The sequence below is a fragment of the Lipophrys pholis genome, assembly GCF_963383615.2.
Source record: "Lipophrys pholis genome assembly, chromosome: 14".
Taxonomy (NCBI): domain Eukaryota; kingdom Metazoa; phylum Chordata; class Actinopteri; order Blenniiformes; family Blenniidae; genus Lipophrys; species Lipophrys pholis.
In genome coordinates, this window is record NC_137633.1 from 955089 (window position 1) to 975796 (window position 20708).

Sequence of the window (20708 nt, forward strand, 5' to 3'; positions counted from 1 at the left end):
CAGACTTTAAATTTTCGGTCGCTGTTGCTTTAAATCTTAAACTTTTCAAACTTTTCCTGCAGTTTTCCCGTTAATGTTGAATGAAACGTGATCAAACTCGCCTCCAGGTTCACACCTGCATCAGTTTTACCCGAGGATCCTGGAAAAACTGCAGAAAAATAAGACGTAGAAGCGGTAGAATATTTAGTTTTACGGAAATGAAGATTGAAAAAAACTTCTTTTGCTTTCCACTTTTTGAACAAGTTCAGTACCTTGTCCAAGGACACTTTGGCGTGCGAGTGGGTGAAGAGGGGAATCAAACCTGCAACCTTCTGATTGAGAGGCTCTACCAACCAAACCACGCCGCCTCATTCGGATGTTTCAGGACACAAAGTGATATTTTATCTGTGGAATCATTGAAATATAATTATTTAATAATAATTCCCTCTGGGATTAATAAAGTATATCTATTCTAGTCTATATTAGAAAGCTACTTCACAGAAAATCAATAAAAGTGCATAAAAAGTGTTTATTTACACTTCATATTTCTTGAGGGGATAAAAAGGATCAACAAAGCAAAACAAATCCTATTCAAACAGTGTGTGTGTGCCGCCCTCTAGTGGCAGGACCAAGAACTGCACTGCAACTCTGATATACAGTACTCCTGTTGAGTAATTTTTCCTCGTTTCAGGTCTTAATCATGACTTTTTGAAGTGAATGTTTGAATCTGACTTAGAAGAAAAGTTTTTACCAACATTAAACTTTAAGTGACATTTTAAGGTTAAAAATATAAAATCAAATCAACACAATCCCCCGCAGCGAACCGGAGATCAAGAAACTCTTAATTTCCTTCAAAAGTTTTACTGAAGAAGAATTTATGACTCAACTTTGTGATTTTCTGGATCCAGAAGAAAAATTGACCATGAAATAGAAATTGTGAACGAATTCTTTAAATGAGCTTCAGAAGCTCTTCTGGCTCTGGATTGAAGCAGATTAACCCTGAAAAGATGCAGATTATTTTCTAGATATTAACTTTATAAGGAAGGATGACTTTCCAAAATAAAGTCTAGATTAATGAACACGAACATGAACGTGTCCCGTCTGGATTGTTGAGTGAGAAAATTCTAAACCCAACAAATCACATTCGTTTAAGACTTTTTAGCTTCAAATATAAAAAATGTTTCTGCTGAATTTCTGTGAAAGTTTGAGTCTAAAAATACAATAAATCTGTTGATTATTTAAAACTACAAACTAAATTCATCCCATTAATATCCTTATTACTGCTTTGCTGGTTTTACAGGTAGAAAACAAAATGTAAAGTCTTTTAAACCAATAAAAGTTAACGTCTTAAACACAAACATTTATTCTAAATGAGGCAAAAATTTACATTTTAAAGTTGGTCAATTTGTTTTATTATGAAGCTCAAAATTTATTTTGAAGGAGTTTGCTGTTAAAGAATTTTATTTTTTTTTTTTTACACTGAAATACTTTTACGATTTCTTCCTGTGAGACGCCCCAGTGCATTGTGGGTAACCCTCAAGTGAACAGCACATTCATATAAAAAGTACATTTGAGGGGAACGTCAACTTTACGGGGAACTGTGCAGCTCCAACAGTGGAATAACCGTCCCATCAGGTCGTCTGGAGGATCATGGTTCGATTCCCGTCTCGTCTCGTGCTGAGGAGTGAAAGAAAGTCCACCGGAGACTTCGCCCGACGGAGGACGAGAAGCTTCACCGCAGCGCCGAGTCGGTTCAGTGAATCCACACCAGCTTTTATTGCAGCGGGCACTCGGGCTGCTATACCACCTCCAACCACACGGTGGTGCATCGAGTCGTTACAGGAAACGCGTCTTGAACGGTCCTCAGGAGACGCACAGCTGGACGTCCCCTGTGGACGGTTCAGGACCGTCCTCAGGGGACGCACAGCTGGACGCACAGCTGGACGTCCCCTGTGGACGGTTCAGGACCGTCCTCAGGGGACGCACAGCTGGACTTCACCTTAAATACTTCTGGGTTTTTTATCACATATTTCTAACATTTGAATCAAAATCTCCCAAATTCCTGGTTTTAACGTCACGACAGTAAAAAATGAAGTTAAATAAATCTAAATATTCAATATTTTAAAGTTTTTAGTTTTGTGGTGACGAATTGGTCGTTTGAGTTCCATGAAACCAAACGCAACTTAAAGTTTTACTCAAAAGTATTCACCTTTAACAGATTCATTATCGATGCAGTTTTTAATTCACGTTGTAGTGAAATAATTACCTTTAGATTTCCTAATGTTATTTACTAAATTTACTTCATGTAAAGTTACAATCAAATTGTTTAATTTGTAAGAAATTTATAATCTAAAGAATTTTGAACTTTAAAATGTAAATTTTGAAAATACTTTTGGAAAAATTTATTTTGATTCATTTTTTTTGTAAAAAATTTATTTCTAAATACAAAAAACTTTAAATAAATTGGATCTTTATTCATTTAAACAAAGTGTGATTAACCAGAAAATGTCTATCAAATCTTATTAAAAAATACTCAAAAAAATGTATTAAAATATTTCGATATTCCTACTTATGTTTAAATTAAAATACCAGCTGATGTCACAAGTTTTATAAAACCTCAAGATTATATTACATTTTCTTAAAACTTAATAACTGTCATTTAAGTATTTTGTAAATGTTTTCTGTTTTTAAAGGAGTTAAAAGGAGATAAAAACTATCAGCAGTTTGATTCTCGACTCCAAAAGGTTTTAAGACGAGTTGTTCTCATTCATTCATTCACAGTCAAATTAAATAAATCAAATCCAGCATCTGAGCTTTATCACAAAACAGGTTTAATTTAATATCTCTTTATTTTTTAAAATAATTAAACATTTGTATTTCTCCAACCCTTCTTTTTTTTTTTTTTACCTTCTTTTTTTTTCCTCAGCGTTTAAATCATATTATATCCGGCCGTTCTAAAGCACACATTAATTCTGCGAGGGAGGAGGGGGGAGGGGCGCGGTCCTCAACCCAAAACTAGACGAAAAGAAAAGAAAAACAAAGACGACTCCCGAGTGGTCTGCTCCATCATGCCCCCCCCCCATCCCCCCCCCCCGACCTCACCCCCTCCCCGACTAAAAAACAAAATATATATCCAATGGTCCAAAAAAACAAAAAACAAAAACTTAAAATATCCAAAATGAGATAAAAAACCAGGGGGGGGGGGGGATGGGGGGGGTCAAAGAGGATCAATATCATAAATACCAGGAAGTCTTGTTCCATAATACCTCTTTATATACTGATACTCCTCCGCCGCTTCCCAAGCATCAAAACAAAGGCTAAATTACTACGAGATACAAGATTATCATCAGTGTACTGCATTCAACAATGTACAGGTCTGTCTGTCGCCGTGGTAACACTGAAGTCCACACAGCGCCCCCCGTTGGTGAGGAGGAGGGGGGTGGGGGGGCTCGGCTTTTCACAGCCGGAGGAGTTGAATCACTCCTCGGAATCAGTTTTTATTTTTATTAAATTTTTTAAATTCTGTGTGTGTCCGCCGGTACCGGTACCAGTACCAGACTGATACCACAGAAACCGGGTCCGGTGGGCGGGGCATTGGGGGCGGGGGGGGGGGGGGGGGGCGTGTTCACATGCGGATTCAAAAAGTTGAAACTGGAAGTTTCTCGAGTTGATGAACTGATGATTGTTGGATTAGAGCTCGTGACACCCCCTGGTGGTGCAGCGTGGTACTGCAGGGCGAACAGTTAGCAGTCGATGCTAACAAGGATCCTCCAGATGCTGGTGGAATTTAAGTTTGGGTTTTTTCCCCAAAGTCTAATTAAATATTTCATACGAGACTCCAGACTGGACCTGGACTGAAACATGAAATATTTTCTACGTCAAAAACTTTAAAGAGGCGGGAAAAAAAGACTGAACGTGCGTTTTTAACGTGAAACACCTTCAAACATTTTCACAAAAATGTGAAGTTTTGGTGACGGAGTTCCTAACCTCAGTTTAGCCAACAAGCTCCAGACAACACGTCTATAAACTCAGAACTTGAGCCGACGATGTTTTTAATGTGAATTAAAGCTGCAGCTAGCTTTAGCAACCAAAACCTGCTACGGGTCAGAACCGATATCCAAGTCTTATTGTTGACGTTTTACTGTGTAGAAAACCTTTACACCTCGATAATAACTAATACAATTAAATCTTTTACTTCATTTTTTTGAAATGGGATATTACCGCGCAGGATATCTGTTTTCCCGCCACATATTTTAGAGTTAGCTGGCTAACTACGGTAGCCGTTGCTAACGATAATTCTGTGAGTTCGAAAAAAGTTAAATCTCTAACAAATGAAATTTTTGTAATTCAAAAAGTTTATTTATAGTCACAACTAACCTTAAATTTAAAAAATATTTCATACAGCAAATGTGGATTTGATTTGAACAAAGACGGAGACGCTAGCGTGCTGTTCCGAGCTCGCCTCCACGAAGACGCATGTAAACGCGCAGGAGGTTCGTGTCTGCGGTTGGTGAGGTCAGAGAGGCGGGGGCGGGGTCAGAGGGGCGGGGTCGGGTGGAGGAGGCGACCACAGGGGCGGGGTGGGGATTATAATCCGTCCGCGGCAGGAAAAAGATGGAGGCAGCGAGAGGAAAAGCAAAGAGGACCAGAAAACTTAAAATTACACAAGGGGCCGTACTGAGAGGGATGAAGAGTTAAAATCAATCTATCATCTCGTTTTCTGTAGGTTTTTTTTTTTTCTTTTCTGAAAGTTCATTTCATGTCCTACAGTCCAAAAACGTTGTTTGTCTTATTCCCCCTCCCACGCAAGTCATTTTCTCATTTTCTATTTTTTTCTTCCTTTTTTATTTTTTATCATCATTTTTTTTATTTATTTATTTTTTTCCGTTTGCAATATCAGTTTAAGGGGAAAAAAAAGAAAATAATTATTTACAGTGCTGTTGAAATAATGAAAACAGACGTGATGAATCTACTGTAAAGTAAGTCGCACAAACAAACACAGGAGAGAAAATAAAAGAAACATAAGAAAGAAACAAAAAGAAAAACAGTGAAGGAACCAGCGGCGCTCCGAGTCCATCTGCAGACGACGGCCTGCTTCAGGAGCTCCGGGCAGACATGGCTGATGTGGGGGGGGGGGTCAGGAGGAGGAGGGGGGCGGGGCCAGGAGGAGGAGGGGGCGGGGCAGGAGGGGAGGGCGGCGCTATCTTCGTTAAGTGGGAATGATCCCGTCGCTCCTAAGGCCCCGCTTCAGCTCCAGGTCCTCCAACTTCTTCCACAGCTCCTCCCGCTCCTTCTCCTTCTTCTTCTCACTGGCACACAAAACAAACGCACCCACAACAGTGATCAAACGTCCCCACGCACAAGAGACCTGAAGATAGTTCACCTGAAGATAGTTCACCTGAGAGACCTGAAGATAGTTCACCTGAAGATAGTTCACCTGAGACCTGAAGGTAGTTCACCTGAGAGACCTGAAGATAGTTCACCTGAGACCTGAAGATAGTTCACCTGACAGACCTGAAGATAGTTCACCTGAAGATAGTTCACCTGAGAGACCTGAAGATAGTTCACCTGAAGATAGTTCACCTGAGAGACCTGAAGATAGTTCACCTGAAGATAGTTCACCTGAAGATAGTTCACCTGAAGATAGTTCACCTGAAGATAGTTCACCTGAAGATAGTTCACCTGAAGATAGTTCACCTGAGAGACCTGAAGGTAGTTCACCTGAAGATAGTTCACCTGAAGATAGTTCACCTGAGACCTGAAGGTAGTTCACCTGAAGATAGTTCACCTGAGACCTGAAGATAGTTCACCTGAAGATAGTTCACCTGAGAGACCTGAAGATAGTTCACCTGAGAGACCTGATAGTTCAGGTGCAGGTTAAAGTATTAGCCTGTGTGTGTGTGTGTGTGTGTGTGTGTGTGTGTGTGTGTGTGTGTGTGTGTGTCTTACCGCTGGCGGTCTGACTTGTAGGTGGCTGTGAGCTCGTCGAATAAGGTACTGTTCATCTCCATGAAGGCCTTCAGTACGTTGTACACCAGCGCCACAATGGCCCTGAAAGGAGGAGAGAGGGAGGTCACTCTGGGAGGAGGAGGAGGAGGAGGAAGAGAAAGAGGAGGAAGAGGAGTGTTCATGGTGACACTCACGGGTTCCAGTGCTCTTTGGAGATCCTGTAGAGGCTGGCGAACATGATGGGCAGGATGACGCTGGAGTTCTCCTCAATCAGACTCATGATGTACTCGTTGTTCCAGTAGTACAGAGCTCGCTCTGCCACCTGACACACACACACACACACACACACACACACACACACACACACACACACACACACACACACACACACACACACACACACACACACACACACACACACACACACACACACACACACACACACACACACACACACACACACACACACACACACACACACACAGTTTCAACACACTGGCTGCAGACAGGAAGTGAAACACCACAGACAGGAAGTGGGTCTCTGACCTGGAAGTGTGGGCTGGAGACACATCTGGAGATCTGTTTGAAGAGCGGCTCCTGGATCTTCACGAACTGTGTGGGTTCGATCACATCCAGGATCTCCTCCAGCTCACCTAGAAACATCACCTGCACGGCACACAGAGGTCAAAGGTCAAAGGTCAATGCACACAGAGGTCAAAGGTCAAAGCACACAGACGCAGACAGACGCAGACGCAGACGAGGAACCTCACCTCTTTTTGACTGCAGGTTTTTGGCCAGAACTTCAGTAAGCCTCTGATGACCTGAGGAATAAAATGATGGGAATCATTATTGGTACGAGAGCGACTGGCGGCGGCGGCGGCGCCGCTCTACCCAGCAGACTTCTCTACAGAGGGGGTGGAGGAAGAGGAGCCCATACTCACTGGTTCTGTTAATGTTGGGTCTTTCTCTAGGAACTGTACAATGCAATACGCCAACTGTGAAGAGACACCAGGACACACGTCACCAATCAGCTCCACTAAGAAGAGCAACAAAACCACCAATCAGCCAATCAGCAGAGGGGGGCGGAGCATCACCTGTGCATGGAAGAGGGACAGGCTCCTGACGGTGTGGAGGGGGATCAACACTTTGACCAGAAACTGTTTATGCTCCGCTTTGAGGGGCAGAGCGAAACCATTGATTATACTGCAGGAGAGAGAGAGGGGGGGAGGGACAGAGAGAGGGGGGGAGGGACAGAGAGAGGGGGGGAGGGACAGAGAGAGAGAGGGGGGCGGCAGAGAGAGGGGGGAAGAGAGAGAGAGGGGGGGGGGGGGGGGGGGAGGACAGTGATTAACGAGGGGAACGAGCCTTGGTGAGACGTTAGTGGAGGATCAATGAACTGCAGGTAAAATCACGAGGAGCTCCACACCCCCACAGCCCCTCCCCCACAGCCCCTCCCCCACTTTACTCTTCATTCTGGAGATAAAACTGAATATTACTTTGGTTTCCAACACTTTAATTCATCATTACTTCACTTCCAGAACAAATAATGTTTGTAATTCATTTAGGTCAAACTTTGCTGCTTGAAGTGAGAAAAGGAGCGAGACAGAGAGACAGAGAGACAGAGGCAGAGAGACAGAGACACAGAGAGAGAGACAGAGACAGAGAGACAGAGACACAGAGAGAGAGACAGAGAGTCAGAGTCAGAGACAGAGAGACAGAGACAGAGAGTCAGAGACAGAGAGACAGAGACACAGAGAGAGAGACAGAGAGTCAGAGTCAGAGACAGAGAGACAGAGACAGAGACAGAGAGTCAGAGACAGAGAGACAGAGAGCGAGACAGAGAGCGAGACAGAGAGACAGAGACAGAGAGACAGAGAGACAGAGAGCGAGACAGAGAGTCAGAGACAGAGAGACAGAGAGACAGAGACAGAGACAGAGAGCGAGACAGAGAGTCAGAGACAGAGAGACAGAGAGACAGAGACAGAGAGACAGAGAGCGAGACAGAGAGTCAGAGACAGAGAGCCAGAGTCCACATACCTCCCCAGGATCTCCAGCAACTCAGCCACCCCGTTGAAGTGCTCCGTCTCATAAACAAAACTGCAGGGAGGAGAAACCAGGAATGAAGCAAACTGGGAACCGACCGGCACAAACCGGATCAGACTGAAATACTACGTCTGTTAACAACCAACGTCCTCCTGCCTGGAACCAACTGTACCTCCTACCTGGAACCAACTGTACCTCCTACCTGGAACCAACTGTACCTCCTACCTGGAACCAACTGTACCTCCTACCTGGAACCAACTGTACCTCCTACCTGGAACCAACTGTACCTCCTACCACGCTTTACTTTTCTCTTATTGAAGGAGATTTCATTTGAGAAAGTGCAAGTGACCAAACTATAAAGGAAGTTCTAATAATGTCCCAGTGAGAACCTAATATTCCAGTTTAATCTGTGTTTCAGTTCTTCTTAATGATCTAGAATTCACTTCCAGATCATCTGAGGGAACCACCAACCATTGATCCTTTTAAAAGGAGAATAAACACATTCAGCAGCTCTTACTGAGTTTTATTACTGTTTTATATCGTTGCTTTTGGCTTATATTGTCATTTTTAGAACTTTGAGATTCTTGAATGTAAAGTGCAATAGAAATGAAATGCATTATTATTATTATCATTATTATCATTATTATTATTATCATTGTTATTATCATTATTATCATTATTATTATCATTGTTATTATCATCACTATTATCATTGATCTGATGTGTGATCTAATTAGTTCACCTTGTGTTTTAGTCCAGTTCAATCTGTCATTGCACACGCACGCACCCCCCCCCCACCCCCACACAGACACACCCACCCCCCCTCACCCCCACACTCACCGTAGAAAAATATTATTGATCTGTTTTCGTATAAAAGCCCTCAGCCCCAGGAATTTTCCGTAGATTCTATGCAAGACTGTCTTCAGGTAGTCTCTCTCCCGAGGATCCTCGCTGTCAAACAACTCCAGGAGCTGCAGGGGGGGATTAGAGGGGGGGTCAGAGGGGGTCACAGAGTCCACCACCTCCTCACACCGACCGACACTCACCTGTAGCACGAACTTCTGGTCTATGTACTTTTTGGCAATGCTGGGCTGGAACTCCTGGCTCTCCAGGAACCGGATGAAGAACTCGTAAACCAACTGCAGAGAGGCGGAAGCAGAGGGGCGAAGGAACCACGGTTAAAACGAAGGAACCACGAATGAACCACGGTTAAAACGAAGGAACCACGAAGGAACCACGGTTAAAACGAAGGAACCACGAAGGAACCACGGTTAAAACAAAGGAACCACGGTTAAAACGAAGGAACCACGGTTAAAACAAAGGAACCACGAAGGAACCACGGATAAAATGAAGGAACCACGGTTAAAACAAAGGAACCACGGTTAAAACGAAGGAACCACGAAGGAACCACGGTTAAAACAAAGGAACCACGGTTAAAACGAAGGAACCACGGTTAAAACAAAGGAACCACGAAGGAACCACGGATAAAATGAAGGAACCACGGTTAAAACAAAGGAACCACGAAGGAACCATGGTTAAAACGAAGGAACCACGAAGGAACCACAGTTAAAACGAAGGAACCACGAAGGAACCACGGTTAAAACGAAGGAACCACGAAGGAACCACGGTTAAAACGAAGGAACCACGAAGGAACCACAGTTAAAACGAAGGAACCACGAAGGAACCACAGTTAAAACGAAGGAACCACGGTTAAAAGGAAGGAACCACGAAGGAACCACAGTTAAAACGAAGGAACCACGAATGAACCACGGTTAAAACGAAGGAACCACGGTTAAAACGAAGGAACCACGAAGGAACCACGGTTAAAACGAAGGAACCACGGTTAAAACGAAGGAACCACGGTTAAAACGAAGGAACCAGCCTGGGCCGTGATTCGATGTGGAGCAGCTTTGATCAGCCGGGTTCTGAGCAGATGATTTAAATCAGCAGTCGGACTTTACCTTTTCTTGTGTGTGTGAATCTAACTGCTTAAAAATGCTTTTCCTTGAACGTTAACACTGACAACCAGAGGGCGCTGTTGAGGCCGGGCAACAGAATCACATTACTTCAGGATATCTATACAGTAATATTTCATCAAAACTGAGTTCAGACTAAAAGTACAGTTGTTCGTTAATTCATTTCATTTAGTTTTTCTAAAAAAATGTCTTATAATATGACCGGAGCTGTCAAACACACACCACAAGAGGTCTCTGAAAAAACTGGAGGAGGGTCCTGCACCTCGGGTTGGAAACCACCGACTTCAAACAGATTTATACATTTCTAGTTATACAATGACAGTTCATTTGATTGAAAGACAACAAGCTGATCAAAACAAATACAAAGTGCCTTAAACCAACCCTGTGAACACTGGAACTGGGCTGGACGGAGGGTCAAAGGTCACAGAAAGACACAAGATGACCCAGCGGGGGGTCAGAACTGGTTCAATGGATTCAGGGTAAAATAAATAAATAAAAGTTTTATGAGGGCGAAACGAAAAGAAAAAAGGGTTTTACCAGGAAGCTTCTCCTTGAGATTGACATCTCATTTCTAAAGGAGTCCTGGGCAGCAGGCAGAGAGGAGGAGGGGAGGGGAGACACTACAGAGGGTCTGCAGACCCCCACAGCACAACCCCAGCGCCACCCGCCCACTGGGACCATTCAACCATAGTGTCCAGCGCTGGACCAGCATGAAGCCTGAGGGCGGAAACCAGGCCGCAGGAGGGACACCAGGCCGCAGGAGGGACACCAGGCCGCAGGAGGGACACCAGGCCGCAGGAGGGACACCCTGTCCCAGACCAACCTTCACTTCAACCCAACATGGATTCCAAGTAATCCATATGGACTCAATCAATAAAACGCATTTCATTCTGACAACAAGCAACTTTTCTGGATTGAAACAGATTTTGTTCAATGAACGAATCAAACTAAAGACTCATCTGGTTTTTTTATTTACCTTCGCCAACAAAAGTTGGCCGAGAAGTTTTTGCGCTGGTCTGCATGCATTTCTTAACTTATGTGTAGTATGTATGTATTTTAACCAAGTTTTTGCAAAATCTAGTCACCAAGATTGCAGGATTCCAGGGATTCCAGGGATTCCAGGGATTCCAGGGATGAGTTGGACATCAAAGGACCAATCCATTAGAGTTTGGAACGTTAACGGCAAACCGTTTCCTTATTAATGCAGAAAAACTGGGAAAAAAACGTCTCTTCATCTCACTAAAGTTCCTCTGAAATGTTCTCGTAATAAAATGACCAATATGTCTCCCAGAATGCATTGCAGTCTCTCCGTAACCTGGTAGCTGAGTCGTTTCCATGGCGACAACTCACGTTCCACACAGTCACCTGACAGGTTGGACTGGCGACGCTAACTCGGTTCCGCAAACAAATGTGGGGTTGGCGAAGGTGTGCGCTCTACCGAGTGTAGCTCTAGTTTATATTTAACTTCGAATGTGGATACCTTTGTGTTGTTTAATGTAACACAAGTCTAAGGTTAGCTCACGGTTGTAGGTTTATCATCAAGGTAAGAAAAAGATTTAATTTCTTGCGTGACCGCTTATCCACACTTCTTTCATCCCTTCATCATCATCATCATCATCATCATCTGTTTAGCTGCTGCTCTTAGTTTCTATCCAGATTTGATCGATATGAACTGAAAGGAACTTTGCTCGATGCTCTCGGGCACGTCCACTGATGGAACGCAAAAGTTAAGCACTGATTTCATGGGTTTGATTCTTTAAAAGAAGTTTTAGAAACTAAATAAAATCCTGCTACACGCAGCCAACCACGGCTGGTATCAGGGTGACACGTTCTTACAAAACACACAAATGAATGTAAATCTAGTCAGTTTTAATCTGACTGGTTAAATTGTTTACCTGTAGGTGTGGCCAGGAGGCCTCCAGCGTGGGCTCGTCTTCCTCTGGGTCAAACTCATTGCTGTCACTGGGCGGAAGGGTCCGGAATATGTTGTGAGACACCTGGGAGGGAAGAGGGTGGTAGGGTTAGAACCGTTTACCTTTTTCACCTGAGAACAGCCTTGAAAAAGAACTCTTTTCAAAAGTACTAATAATCAGACATTCTTGGTTTAAAAAATTTCAGTTCTGTGAACAGTGAAAATTAAATCTTTTAAAAAAAATTAGCAAAATACAAGCATTGAACCTGAATTTAGAAGAAAAATTATATATAATATATAATTTAAAATAATCCTAATAGCGCTGCTGTTAAATGACCACATTTGGTTTTATTAATGTTTATTAGATTGAATCTGTAGAAAACAATTGCTGTGTTTTGATGTATTTTAGCATTAGCAGCTCCATTAGCATCAGCAGTAGCAAATGCAAAGAGGCGTTCAGGGACAGTTCTGACTGTGGGACATCTCAGCTTCAGAAAAGCTGCCAGACAAATAGTTATTTGAGTTCTGCAGGTGAAAAATAGATGCATTACCTGCAACTCTTCTTATCCGACGACATTTATTACGTTTTCTGATCTTTTCTTTTTCACACTTTGATGAGTTCAACATAAGATGAGAATTTTAAGAGACAAAGGTGCACGCCGCCCCTCACCATTTTGACGACCTCGGGGTAGGCCTGCTCTGTCAGGTAGCCCCGGCTGACCGTCACGTAGTCCACCAGCTCGTTGAGCGTTGAGCGCTTGTACTCCTTCATCTTGAGGTCCGACAGTGTGTCCATGAAGTCAAAGACAGTACAGCACTGCTGCAGCTTCTTCAGGAACAGCTCCGGCTGCTCCGGCGCCGGCACGTCTGGGTGGGCAAAACAAACGCTCCATCAAGGACTGAAACTTCAGGAAACGGTTCAAGTATGAACCAGATGTGATGTGGGACACAGTCATTTCACACCGATGGATCAAAACTAGTGTAAATTTAGTTTTCGGGGTTTGTAGGTTTGACATAAACTTTCTTTGAGTGTGAGCGCCAGCTCTCTAAACACAGAGTTCTCCGGCCTCGCGATGCTGCTGATGGTCCCTGCAGGTCGCAGCCGGCCGTTATGTAAGAGATAAGCTGCTGCAGGCGGCACACCAGGAGAAACCACTGCCTTCTCAAACCCAAGTGTTTGTGCCATTTTCATTCCCCGTCCCGTTAAAACCTCAAAACCTCTGAAACCAACAGAACTCATCACAGCAATTCGTTCATTTAACAGCTCGGCATATTGGCACTATGGTGACCTTTAAAATCATGCTGCTGTTTTCCTTGGGACGCTGGTAACATTTTTAATTGTGCAGTCGTCTGGCCTGTTTCAATACATTTCAGCACAGCCTTTCAGATGGTTTAGAAACAAGAGTTTCTTCCTGTTTGTCGCTTGTTTTTGCCGTTTGAACCACAAAATCAATTATTCACCCTCTTCCCCACATTTCACAACACTAAAGCGAGAAATTCTCTTCATGTGATTAATTATGACCCGTTTATGGTACGTCTATATTTAAAGTCGGGTTAATATTACACCATACAATCAAATCGCTTGCAAAGTGGCATTAAAGTCTATTAAACACACTGATTTCTCCATTTTTAGTTGGAGAAATCCTCCATAAGGGGCTTTTGTCTCAGTAGTACAATGTGATATTTACAATGAAAACAAAAGCTATGAACCCATATTTAAAGTATTCTGATTGTAAGAAGAGCTGTGGTCATTCAAGTACAATCAACACATGAAGTGTGAAGCAGTGACGTTTCTGTGTGTGTGTGTGTGTGTGTGTGTGTGTGTGTGTGTGTGTGTGTGTGTGTGTGTGTGTGTGCAGAGCCCAGCCCTCTGCTCCAGGACACTCCCTGAACAGACACGCTCGTTTTATGACAAAGGGACATTGAAGAGAGAGAAAAGGGGCGTGGCTTTATGGAGGTTTTATTTACCACAGGTACAGTAGTGTGTATGTGCCGCACGCGCGCACACACACACACACACACACACACACACACACACACACACACACACACACACACACACACACACACACACACACACACACACACACACACACACACACACACACACACACACACACACACACACACACACACACACACACACACACACACACACACACACACACACACACACACACACACACACACACACACACACACACACACACACACACACACACACACACACACACACACACACACACACACACACACCAGTTCAAACTTTACAGGAACATCAGTACAGAATGAATAAGGCAACATGAGGCAATTAAAAAAAATGGCAAATTCATTATTATGATTATCATTCATTTGTAATACGGACACGTTGGTCATTTTGTAGTTTGATGGGATATAAAATCTTGGTGACGTTCATGAAAAGAAAATCATAGGAAATAGACATATTTTTAAGTTGTTGTAACTCACTTATTTATTTAGTGGAGCCCCAGAGAGCCTCGCTGCTATAGGAGAATGTGAGTGGCCTTGAAGGAAGCTATTAATAGACAGATTAACACACAGGATACAATAATCCCAAAAGAGAGAGAGCGAGAGAGAGAAAGAGAAAGAGAGACTGAGACTCAAACAACTGAAGAATCACTCGAAAATCCCACAAATGACCTGAATTTGACCCAAACATCGGCAAGTTGAACAACGACGCGTTTCCAAAGGAGCCTAAGCTCATAGACAGAAAGCAGGTGGTAGAACCAGTGTGCTCCATGGCCAACCAAATGTACATTTATTGACACACAAACATACAAATGCTTCAGAGATCTCAACTAACGTGAATAATTCGACCACCACGGGAGAAAAACAACTCAGGAAAGCAGATTGAAGTGCTCACACCCATCAGACAAATCAATGAATGAACAATGCTGACATAAATCTGCACAAAACAAGAGTGAAAATGATATGGAAGAAATAATCGTCCACTTTAGCATCGCTGATCTCAGATTTAATGGTTTTTATGAGGCATTCCCAGACAGTCCAGAGAATGCAGCATGATGACACATCTGAGCGTCGGTCACAGCAGATTCAAGGTTTTGGTAGGTTTTCCTGGTCGTGACTGTCGGTCATCACTGAATTGTTCCAACATTAGATCATACCCGGGGTGTGCAGTGGGTCCCCCCCCCCCCATCATTCTCTATAAAAGTGATTAGAATTAAAACGGTTGAGAGGGAACCAGTTTCCTCCAAATCATTGAAAAGCTTCTCAGTCAAACTGCGAAGGACAAAGCTTTAAGCAAAGTAACCGTCCCAAACTGAATCTGCTCTGAAAGTCAACACGCTGTCTTTGTTGCTCGCCCAATCACTGAGGGCTTTTCTGACTCCCACCATCCATCTTTATGCTCAAATCCATTTAGCTGCTACTAATGTGATCTTTCTTTAATCCGGCAGCCTCTGTGGCCGCTGGGTGAAACTCCGGAGCGTTGGCTGCTCGCTGATCCACTCAGTCGGCCTCGATTTGGAGGATTATGGGGACGATATGACAGCAGCAGAGTTCACCAGGAAAACAGCGGCGGTCAGGTCTGCTCTTTTGTTGTTATCCGGATTAACAACCAAATAATGAAACTTTGCACGATGGCGGCATAAAAGGGTGATGGCGAGGAAACCTGAGGGGTTGACCTGAAGGTGAACGACGGCTCTGTGGGTAAATTAGTCTTTACATTCTATCTGGAAACGTCACGTTTCAACACAGTTGATGAAGGTTTCCTTTTTAAACTGAACAACTTTCTTACACTTGTAAGAAAAAACTACAGTTCCTCCTCCTGATGACCATACCGAACAAATATCCTGCAAAACAAAATGTGTGGTCACTGTTAATGACTCATGACAGAAACTAGAAGTGACCAGGTGGGAACTTGCCCCATAAAGGGCAATAGAATAACTGGTTTATTTATTGCTGTGGGTGGCCTGATGTGAGCCTGTCAAGACAACCTTCAATGCAGCGAACAGAAGCTGGATAATCACAGTTTCCTCAGTATTACTTTTTTATTTACTTAGAAAGCCACAACATGAATAAAGACGTTACCTGCTTTCGACTGGTCCTACAATTTGAGATGTTTTAAACCGATTCATCAATTAATCGAAAAAATAATCAACCAATTAATCGATTATAAACATAATCGTTGGTTGCCGCTCTACGTACAAGACACAACACTGTTGTAGACGTTACATCAAGATGGCAGAAGCAGCAAGACGAGGGTAAAAGACACAATGACGGTAAAAGTTGCATGATGAGGTAAAGATCAGTGTTGTGACTCTATGTGCTTCTGCAGAATTCTAAAAGCCCCGAGACGACAGTAAAATGTCTTTTAATCCGTTAAGCAGCGTTTCCATTGATAGTTTCTGCTATTCTCTTTCTTATTTGACAGTTACAATATTAGTTTCCTTGTGTGACCACTTCAGACTGCCGACTATTCTGAGATACTTGACGAGTGCAGCTCCGATCTGTGGAAACACTGATGCCCCAGCTTCAGCAGCCTCACCCTGGTTTTCACCTCCCTCCCGCGCCTCCCGCGCCTCCCGTGCCCCCCCCCCCCCCCCCACCCCCTCCCTCCCTCCCTCCCTCCCTCCCTCCCTCCCAGATTTGGAGGAGGCTGATCTGGGCTCCCTTGGCAGAGGAAGAAAGAAGCCCGGCTGCTTAATTAATGGTGGAAAAAAGCTTAATGACTCGCAGCACGGGAGCCCGAGTGCTCGGATGTCTCACCACAGGAGCTACAATAAGTTAAGCTAATTACATAACGGCATCAACCCATCAGGTCAAAAACAAGCAGGTTACGTACATCTGCAATCGATTCCAAGACAGAGCAGCGTGTACAATCTGTTCTTTTAATCATCATTGTGATTTGTTTTCGATGCTCTTAATGTCAAATTAAGAAAACTGATAAACCAGGCTTCAACTCATGAAGATGAGTCCAAATGTAGAGGAAACAGTCACAATCACAAGATGCACGCTGGTTGAAACGAGGTGTTTTCAGTGTGAAACTGTTATTTTTCCACAATGATCGATAACATGAGAGGAACTGGAGCTTAATGAAACCAAAGGGGAGTGCCTGCTCCAGCCTCACAGACCTGAATATGAGAGTGTGTCCTTGCAGTGAGCCGAGTCCAGGCAGCTCCAGTGTGGCCTGTGGATGAACTCAGCGGCTCCCCATGTCCACGCTGTGTATGTACAAAGTAGGGCGCTGAGGCGTGACATGAATATATATGGGAAAAACTGTTATTTCAGAACAGCGGTGGCTTTGGAAACTGAAAATGGGAGCAGGAATGAAGAGGCTTTAACCCTCCTGCAGAGGGATCATCGGGAAACAAATATATTCACATCTTATTGGGAGTTTTTTCAGCAAATTGAATCTTCAATTATGCAAAAAAAAAAAAGCTGCAGTTTACAAAAGATAGACTTGTTGTGTAAATTGGGTCTAAGTGTGTAGTGATGACAAGTGCAAATTCATAAATTTTCATTTGAGAAAAGTTTCACGTTTTGAAAACGATGTCCGTTTACACAGAAATGGGAGGAACGCTGAAAACGATGTGGTTATCATGTCAGGCCAGGAGTTGGTACTGAACGTTGTTTTTGTAATGAAACAGCATTTCTGTAATAATGAGAGAACACAGACATTCTAGTGGACAGACCACCAAGCTGGATTGTTATTACAGTGACTGTCAAAATAAAAGTACCAAGTCCAGCAGAATGTGGACTGGGAGTCACAGAGGAAACGTTGTTTGATTGTCTACTGAGCAGGTTTGACCGAATGTATATATCAAACATCACCTCAGCATGTCAATGGAAGGAGCTGCTTGTTTAATTGACAAACATTTTCCCCGCCTCCTCCTCCGTGTTTCCCCACACAACACACACACACACACACACACACACACACACACACACACACACACACACACACACACACACACACACACACACACACACACACACACACACACACACACACACACACACACACACACACACACACACACACACACACACACACACACACACACACACACACACACACACACACACACACACACACACACACAAGGGGAAATCCCCCTCAGCCTTGAAAAGTGTGTGAATGTGTGTGAGACGGGACGAGCGAGCTTCGGTTACATCAATAGAGAGCGAGCGAGAGAGAGAGCGAGAGAGAGAGCGAGAGCGAGAGCGAGCAGGTTGGACAGATGAACTCAACAGGTGACCGAAGGGTCATTTGGAGGTGTGTGTGTGTGTGTGTGTGTGTGTGTGTGTGTGTGTGTGTGTGTGTGTGTGTGTGTGTGTGTGTGTGTGTGTGTGTGTGACAGAGAGGGCGAGACAGTGAGATGGATGTTTGATGTGAACTCTGCCCCTTAACATCATTCAGCCTCAGAGGCTCTACTTCCTGTTTGAGCCGCACAGAAGAACCAATCAGATTGAGACGCCACACAGCATCATCATCATCATCATCATCAGATATTAGAGAACTGACACATCAATGTAATCTGACAGGAAAATGTTGAGATCCTGGTGAATGAGTGGGATTAGCAGACAATTAGAGAGATTAGAGCTACTTGTTGCCTGGAGGTTCGAGATTTGAGCTTGTGTTTCAAGGGTTGCAGGTTCAAATCCCACAGTCGACACCACTGCAGGTCCCCGAGTATGACCTTTGACCTCCAGGTGGTGCACTGGAGCTGTAAAACAAGCTTCCATCTTTATTTAACTTGCTACTAATCAGAAGTTAGTTGATTATTTACCCATTGGCCACGCTAACATGTGACCAAGTTGTTGTTGTTGCTGATATACTTTGAGTAATTTTGTAGTTTATTACCAAGTTCTTACTTATTTAACTAATTGATTTGCTCTTAGTTTATCTAAATGATTTGTTACTTACCAAGCTAAATGTTATTTAATTCAGATCAGGATTGTCAAACAGGTTTTAGTTCTGGGGCCACTGACAGTCCAACTTCACTTCAAGTGGGCCGGAATGATCACATATTGCCAAAAAAAACCTTACAATTTAAATATTAAGGTTTTTCTTTGTTGTGGCGTCAAGAAAGTCGATGTTTTACTACGTTAAACTTCTCCTATAGCTGTTGCATTCTGGCTGTTTTTACAAACAGATTAAATGAAAGTGAACAGATGAAACAGTTTCAACAGATCAAATAAAGACAGATTACAGATTAGTTTAAGGTTTCAGGAGCAGAACAGACGGGTTCCTTACAGTAGCAACAAACAAAAGTCAAAAGTTTAGGTCTGGTGTCCTGCGGGCAGTTACCCAGAAGCCCCTGCAGTAAGCGGCGGGCCCGTCGGGCCGGAGGTTACATAAAGGATTACCGTGAGGCAGCGGATGATAAACACTGACTGTTAGAACATCTGCTGCGCTCGGCCCTCGGACCAGGAGGAGGCGGTCGTCCTCAGCTGTCCATGCAGCTGACACATGTTGATCTGCAGGTCAAAGGTCAACCTGACGCAGGCTGAGCGGGCAGCACTGCAGGCTCGTGTGAAACACGGAGAGACGGTTTCAGTCCAATAACAACCATATATGATTCAAACGGATCTTTTCCTTTAAAAATGCACAGATTTGCAGGAAGAAACTTGTTTTACTGTGAGATGGCTACGGAACCGAGATCAGGAAACAGGGCAGTGCAGGACAAAGAAAAGACACACATTCCACAATAACCCGCTTCCCGTCTCGACTACTTATAGATCCGGACCAGTCCGAGTCTTTGTTTACACGGCCAATGACTTCTGTACAGACGAAGTCAGACACTTGACTAGTTATAAAGGTGAAACTAACTATTGACTTGGTAAAATTCTTTATCTTTTCCCTTGGTGTGTCCTGTGTTAATAATGGTCACAACTGTATTATTGCAGTGTTCCATCACTAGTTAGTAGGAGGAAGATGCTCTATAATCTGGATGCAATATAAGCATTTTATAAACAGTTGAATTGGGTTTTGTTTGATGCATTGACCCGAATGTATTTCTGTCTCCCTGCATGAGCACCTCCGTGGCGACAGGACTGGAACGCTGCTGCAGACAGAGGATCACCACCCTCAGGGGGAACCCGGTTCTGACACTTGCTGTACACAGCGATAACCTCCCCGTGCAGGTAAGCAGAGCAGGAGTTGTGCAATGGAAAAAACTCCAACATATAAATATATATCCGTGACCCAGATACGACCTGCATGTTCTCGGGTCTCATGTAAGCGTCCCTGCAAGGCGCCAGGCTGCTGTCAATCATTCACACACCGGCTCCGGTCCTGGGTAAACTTTGCTCTGAAGGCCGCCACACTTTCACTCCTGTGTTCAGCCAACAAGGCTTCACAGGTGAGAAACACCTGAGCAACAGCTCAGAGACGGAGACGGAGAGATTTCCCTCCAGAAGATTGTTTTTTTTTTAAATTCAATAATTCCTTCGATCCAGAGCTCAGGATATTCTGGTTCCTGGTCTTCCAGCCAACCAGCGTTCAGCCCAAACATAAAAGCAACACACAGCTTTTCAGTGAAGCTTTCTAATGCAGATAGTGATGGTTTAGGTGAGGAATGAACAGACAACGCTGTAGAACAGCAGCTCATTCTGCACCTGAGCAGCAGAAACCACATTTATTTATAACTGTACAACAGTGTGACATGAAGGGAGGAAACTGAAGCTGAAGCGGTGGTAGTAGATACAGTCCTGGGCTGAAGTTAATCTACAACAAACACGTCAGAGTCGTTCTGTGAACTCTCACATTGAGGTGGACTAAAACAAAAATGGGATTCTTTAAAAAAAATGAATGAAGTGGAGGATTATCATGGACTTCTGTCATTATTTAGCCTGTTTCACTGCAC

At 43.7% G+C, this 20708-nt stretch overlaps 1 protein-coding gene across 3 annotated transcripts in view; it reads right to left on the bottom strand.

Moving 5' to 3' along the window:
- Window positions 1–4632: 4632 nt before the first annotated feature.
- The window catches only part of ppp2r5eb (protein phosphatase 2, regulatory subunit B', epsilon isoform b), a 38864-nt gene continuing 22788 nt past the window's right edge, over window positions 4633–20708 (bottom strand). For all 3 annotated transcript variants that reach the window (XM_080479547.1, XM_080479546.1, XM_080479548.1), the window contains 12 exons: window positions 12530–12726; window positions 11843–11944; window positions 9018–9110; window positions 8812–8942; window positions 7966–8025; window positions 7023–7131; window positions 6870–6923; window positions 6699–6749; window positions 6475–6594; window positions 6123–6250; window positions 5929–6030; window positions 4633–5288 (listed from right to left, as the gene is read on the bottom strand). In XM_080479547.1, coding sequence (XP_080335673.1) covers window positions 5189–5288; window positions 5929–6030; window positions 6123–6250; window positions 6475–6594; window positions 6699–6749; window positions 6870–6923; window positions 7023–7131; window positions 7966–8025; window positions 8812–8942; window positions 9018–9110; window positions 11843–11944; window positions 12530–12726 — 1247 coding nt within the window. In that variant the 3' untranslated portion in view covers window positions 4633–5188. The remainder of the gene's footprint in view (window positions 5289–5928; window positions 6031–6122; window positions 6251–6474; window positions 6595–6698; window positions 6750–6869; window positions 6924–7022; window positions 7132–7965; window positions 8026–8811; window positions 8943–9017; window positions 9111–11842; window positions 11945–12529; window positions 12727–20708) is intronic.